Source organism: Maylandia zebra, linkage group LG1, assembly GCF_041146795.1.
Source record: "Maylandia zebra isolate NMK-2024a linkage group LG1, Mzebra_GT3a, whole genome shotgun sequence".
NCBI lineage: Eukaryota > Metazoa > Chordata > Actinopteri > Cichliformes > Cichlidae > Maylandia > Maylandia zebra.
The window spans coordinates 38,795,030-38,801,811 of record NC_135167.1 but is presented as its reverse complement, the minus strand read 5'-3'; the positions used below and the strand labels follow the sequence as shown (position 1 = coordinate 38,801,811).

Genomic DNA, 6,782 nt, shown 5'->3' with positions numbered 1-6,782 from the left:
TTGGGTTTTCCTCTGTATCTATTATTGTACGATCTACAATATAAAGCACCTGGAGGCGACTGCTGTTGTGATTTGGCGCTATATAACTAAAATTAAATTGAATTGAATAGAAAAACCCACTTAAACGCCGAGATCCAAATAGCAGATAAATAATAAATAGTCTATCGTCCTCTTCTTTCTCCTCAATATGATTGATGTCACAAAGATTAGAAAGAAAGACTGCTAGGTGAGCTTCATTAACTCAGCAAAGAAAGAGCGAGAGCGGGGGATAAATGCCAATGTCACAGTATATGACATGCATAATAGTTTCTAATAAACTTCAGTAGAGATTCTTTTCTTTGCTAAGCAAACCATCAAAATGTTTTTTTCCGATTTAAAAGGCATTAATCAACGGGAAATGGACTTGCGAATAGTCATAATCACCCTATGGCAACTTGATAAACGTTATTTTTTCTAAATAAGGAAAAAAAAAAAAACCTTGTACTGACTTAAATATTCATTTTTGAATGAACTGTTTGGCAGTGTGCAGAACAAACCAAACAAACAAAAGTTTGCTGGGGATAGGCTGGAAAAATCGAAAAAGATTCAGCCCCAAAACAGCTGAGAACCTGTTTATGTGGTAAACATATCAGTTTTTCCCTGTAGAGACAAGGGCTCAGCCCAGGGTGGTGAGTTGCATGTCTTTGAGCAGTAGCCCCAGCAGATCAGTACACACCAGAGGTTCCATTGCAATTAAATTATTATGTTATAGGTAATCCATTACTGCAGTGAGTGGAAAAACACAGACCGTAAATGACACAGTTATTGGATAGGTTTCACCGGAGATGAAAGGGCCAACAATGCTGCTGACTTCACCGTGACTCAGCAGAACTTCTAAACCTGATTTTCAGGAAAGATCCACAATAAAATTTACTCAGCAGTAACAACAAGTGTCTGTTTTTTGGTTACAACTGTATTTTCATATTCCTTTTCCCTCATCTTTCACACTTTGTTGTCATGTAATCCTGATGGCAGACCTGGTTTAGGGTGTATATTTTTCAGTAAACTTTTAACAGCATATGACTTGATGCACGCTGAGTCGCACAGGAAAGGAAATCCCAAAAGGTTGATTCTGTTCATATGGACATATGGATGTAGAGCAAAAAGGATTTTTTCTAGTGAAGATAAGAACAAATTTAATTTAAAAATGTATTTTTATACCTTCAGTTTTATTGTTGTAAGTTTTTTATTTCCTACAAGGAATCACGAGGAATAGGTTTGAATATGTTAGTCTAAAACCAGAGTTGATAGCTGATATATTTCTCACCTCCTCACTCTCTACATGGGAATACCGAGCTAAGGAGAGGTGATGCCAGTGGAGTTAAAAGGGTCAAAAGGTTTTGACTGAACATGCTTGAACAATGTTTTCACTTTGCTTGTGTTCTTACAGTTGTTTTCTTAACTGTCACTGTGTGTGCAATGGCCTACAGGAGAAACTTGCCTTTTCATGTTTCATGAATTAGCAGATGTCAGTTACACAGTTCTGCAACCAAAACACTGCATAGGATCTTTCGACTGTTTTTCTTTTATAGATTTTTACTCACTGAAACCGGAAAAAATACTTTTTAAATTCCATCTTGTCAGGTTTTCTTGCAGAACTCATGTTTTTAGTTTAATTAAGTGTACAATTTCCCTTTTTAAATCTAGTATCCATATACTCGAGTCACAAATCCATATCCAATAATGATATCGTACATTCATTTAATATTTCTAAGAGCAAGACTCGAGAGAAATAAAAATAGAAAATGTGAGGAATTGAAGGGGGGGCAGTAGGTGGGGAGGGGACGGTGGGTTTGGTGGTGTGAGGAGCTCAGATGATCATGTCCCAACAGAAATCTCGGAAAAATTATGCATAGTTATAGTAGTATATAGTAGTATATATAATAGTATATTTCTTGATTATTCACAGAATGAATGTTTGGGCTAGAAAAAAACCCCTTAAAAAACATGTTTCTTTCAATTATAGATTTTATTTAGTTATTTAATCAATTTTTTACCCCCAAAGTCTTGAAAGTAAAAGAAATTCCACAGGTCACTGCTGGTATCACAGACAGCATTTTGAGGTCCTCAGTCCTCCCCATCAGGTTCATGGGAGACTGTGACAGCTTGTATTTTGCTTTAATGCAGAGATTGCCATATCACAGTGATATCCCATACCTTATGATGCTCTCCAGTACATCCTGATAGAACAGAAACAGAATTTGCTGGCTGTGGTTGTAACATGCTCTGATATTATGTTACCAGCACAACACATGCACACATAGGGGTTTAAGGTGCAACACTCTCTACTTCCAATTTCAGCCTTTCCAGGCTGTAATCACCGACTGTCTCTCACTGCAGGTTACTGCTCACGCAGAACCATGTGGTCTCAGCTCCCTTCCTATTCTAGGTCTAGCTGCGACCATCTGCACCACGTTGCACTTAAAAGGCTGGAGAGCCAGACACCAGTGGGTGTTCTGGGTCTTGGCATCTTTCAGCCGTGCATGAGCTGAACAGAGGGTGAATGGATGCCCCAGGAGATAATCACAAAGGGAGTCAACTACCCACTGGATGGCCAGGCTTTCTTTTTCTACCTGGTGCTGTACCTGGTTTCTCCGTCTGACAATTTCTAGCTGAGGTAGACAACAGGACAGTCAACCCCTGTTTTGTCTGTTTGGGGGCGTACCTGCCTACCTCCTGCGTGGTACCCCAGCTGCTATACCTCCCTCCATCCAAACCTAGTTCATGAGATGCTAGAAAATGGCAGGGGCTCCAAACATGCCTAACAGAAGTGTGACAAATTGGTACAGAGTGTACATAGGGGAGAAGGCTGTTACTTGGACTCTGACTAACCAATGTGTCTTTTATGCTCAGGTAATCTATAGGGGTGTGAACACTCCGGAACGGGTATCAAAATGGTGCTCTACACTGTAAAAACTGTGATTGGGGTTAATTAGAATCTAATAGGAGAGTAATAGTAATTATTACTCAGTAAAAACGTGTATGAGTAGTTTTAATCAAATCTAAGCAAAATTCAACAATTTTGAGATGTTCAGTTATTTAAATTTACACAGTTTTGTTTGGGGTAAATTCAGCAATGGTTTGTTGAGTAGATTTTAAAAAAATGTTTGAGTACTAAAAAAATTTAAGAAATCTAATAGATTTAACTGATGAAAGCATTTTCATTTTAATCATTGTACACTTCCGCCCATAATCCTTTGTGCCACGTGCAGGACACACGCGCTTCATGAGTGGACGTCTCCATTTTGTCAGAGGTAAGACTTCTTAATTTGTTCAAATATAAGACACGGTTTAAACAATAACGTATATCGGTTTTGAGTAAAGGTTTTAAACAGTATGATACGTCGAAATTTTATTAATAATCATCACTGTAATGATAGTATCGTATTTTTACACAAATGGCAGTTAGTGGACTGCTAGCACAAGGTCACTTTCCAAGCCTTCACGACTGTGTTACTGAACAGCTTTAACTAACCACATGTTTTACCGTATTAAAAAATATCAACGGTATATTCCGATGAGTTTTAACGTCTTTCATCCACGTTTAAAAGTTCATGAAAAGGTTTTGCGGTCAGTCGTGAGTCATTTTGTCAGCCACAGTCAGTTTTTCGAACTCCAGTTTCCAATAATGGCGGCCGCTACTAAGTTTTAAAATTACTCTTAGTAATCTTTCTGGGTCACAAAATAAACTTTTAACATATTTTCAGGCGCGAAAGTAGCTGTGTAAACATCAAATATCTGCTCGGTTTATCAAGATATCGCATGTTTGCAAAAGTGCTTCGACGTTTTCGGAGCATCTGCTACCCACCAGCTCGATAGCAAGCCGGGAGCTCGAGTGTCACTGAAGCCGCTGAGAACGGCACAACTCCCCGCACATCATTTTCAGATCACCGCGGGGTTTTGCTACTCAGTTTAAACGTAATGTATAAGTCACTTAGACAACCTAAAAATGTTATTGTTGGGGTTTTTTTCAGTGTTTTATTTGTTCGTGAGTAAATCGGTTTGGCTGAGATTAATGATAATGTTGCTTTCCTTTCAGGTAATGGAAGATCCCTCAACTTAAATTCACCTGATCAGCATCTAGACTGTGCATTATAAAGTAAGTTGTGATAACATGTTATATTAAATTAAACTAATGGTTTTGAAATTGAAGCGGCATGAAATTACCAAGTTGACCCCACTTAATCTAACTTATTTGTTTTTGTAAAAACAATAAGTAGAAAATAATTGCTTATTATTTGTAGGATTTTTTTCTTCTTCTCTATAATCTCAACATCAAATGTGTATAGATACCCATGCTCTTACATTTGTCATGAAAAACTATTTAGATTCTTAGATATATATTTTTCCATCACTTTAGGACCTGGCAAATGGGATGGCAGTGTAAGATATGCAAATCTTTTTCTACTACAAAGGGGAATCTTCTACGTCATTACAGATTGCAACACGCAACATTTGGTCGTGGACAGCACCAGCCATGTCTGTATGGCAGTTGTCCTTGCACATTTAAAACACAAGGAGCCCTTCGCACACATTTGTCCAGATACCATACCGCTGAAGAGAGTCCAAGGCCTGGAGTGATCACTGCATTTAAGTGTTTGGCTTGCACTGCTTTTTGCTCTACTCAGAAGGACTATTTTCAGCATATAGGAAATCACTTGAAGAGACACGAAACTGTATTTTGCGTTTTTAATGGATGTGACTTTCGCACAAATATATACAATACATTTCTAAAGCACAAAGGCAGGAGACATACATGTTGTTCCTTAACTGATTTTAAGAAAGAAGTCTTGGAAAGTCATCCTAGTCAGAACACTGACCATTCTGATGTCCCTGAACTCAACAGTGATGAATGCTCTAGTGATGTTGATCCAGAAAGTGCATCTTGTACTGTTCTTCAAGGACTTGGCTTACTTCTACTCAAGTTAGAAAGCACTTACAATGTTTCAGTGAGGTGCATTAATGCTTTGGTTGAAGATCTCTTCTATATTTCTTCTTCAGCATCTGTGGAGGCGGTTAAAAATATAATTGATTCAGCACTGAAATCTAACAAATGCACAGTTGACCACACTATCATAAAGGACTTGGCTGAACAGTTGTGCAGCTCTCATCCCATTAGCAGAGCTCTTGGAGCAGGCGGGCCACTTGGTTCAGCTTTTAAGAGAAATAAGTACTTTAAGGAGCATTTCCAGTTTGTGGATCCTATTGAATATATTCTTGATGCTGAACAAAAAAAGAGCTTTCAATATGTACCAGTTCTAAAGACTTTGCAAGAAGTACTGAAGAACAAAGATATTGCAGTGGAAGCCTTTTCGAGGTGCTCAAGTAGCACTGGGCATTTTGAGTCCATTTTTGATGGTACGTGTTTTAAGGACAATGACTTTTATGCTGTAGAAGAAACAAGACTCTCTATAATAATTTATGTTGATGAATTTGAGGTGTGTAACCCATTAGGAACCTCTCGAAAAAAACATAAAATAACTGCAGTTTATTGGGTTTTGGCCAATTTGCCATTGAGATTACAGTCTGCCTTAACATCAATACAACTAGCTTTACTTTGCAAATCTGTTGATGTGAAACAGTTTGAATACAAAGTAGTATTGGATCCACTTTTGAAAGATCTTGTCACTCTTGAACAGGAGGGGGTTTTTATTTCATGTTTAGGGAGAAATATTAAAGGCGCCCTACACTGTGTTGTAGCTGATAACCTTGGTGCTCATGCAATTAGTGGACTTGTTGAAAGTTTTAACGGGCCATATGTTTGTAGATTTTGCCTTGGACATTCTTCAGAGTACCAGACATATGAAGTACGGTCTGGGGTCTTCCCACTTCGAAAAAAGGATGACTATGATTTACACGTACAAGCTGTCAAAGAAAATCCAAATTTAGTGCCTCATTTTGGCTTAAAGCGGTCATGTCCATTAACTGATCAACTTAATAATTTTCACTTTGTGTCTGGATACCCACCAGATGTCCTTCATGACCTTTTTGAGGGAATAGTGCCAAGAGAGTTAGCATTGTGTTTTCAAGTTTTTTTGAAGAAGCACTACTTCAGTTTGACTGAACTGAATAATATAATCACATGTTTTCCATATAAGGGCTCAGACAAATTGAACAGTCCACAAGCAATCCCTTCAAATTTTGCTGGTCGCAAAACTGTGGGAGGAAATGCTCATGAAAACTGGGCCCTAATACGTTTGTTGCCTCTCCTTGTTGGTTTACGTGTACCTGAAGATGATCCTGTTTGGCAACTTCTTCTGACTTTGAAGGACATTGTTGAGTTAGTGGTTGCCCCTGTTCACACAACACAAAGTATTGCCTACCTTGAATTTAAAATATCTGAACATCGTGTCAGATATTTGGAAGTTTTTCCTGATCAAAGGCTCACACCAAAACACCATTTTTTGGAGCACTACCCTGCTGTAATAGAAAAATATGGGCCATTGGTTGGAGTATGGACAATGCGCTTTGAGGCGAAACACAGATTTTTCAAGCAAGTTGTGAGACACACTAACAATTTCAAAAATGTGTTGCTGACCCTTTCTACAAGGCATCAAATGATGATGGCATACCACATGCAATCAAAAGAGGTGAAACCTGCCCTGCTTGTCACAAAAATATCCAGAATGCCTGTAGATGTGCTGCATCCAGACATACAGGCAGATTTAAGAGCAAGATCACCATCTCTGACTTGTGTGCAGCTTGCCACCACTGTCACCTACAGTGGAACAAGATACACTGCT

General features: G+C 38.4%; 1 protein-coding gene across 1 annotated transcript in view; it reads left to right on the top strand.

The window, feature by feature from the left end:
- Nucleotides 1-2,546: 2,546 nt before the first annotated feature.
- LOC101464487 (serine/threonine-protein kinase BRSK2) overlaps nucleotides 2,547-6,782 on the top strand; it is a 54,109-nt gene continuing 49,873 nt past the window's right edge. Inside the window, exon 1 of the mRNA XM_076887583.1 lies at nucleotides 2,547-2,620. Within this exon, the coding sequence (XP_076743698.1) occupies nucleotides 2,547-2,620 (74 nt within the window). The remainder of the gene's footprint in view (nucleotides 2,621-6,782) is intronic.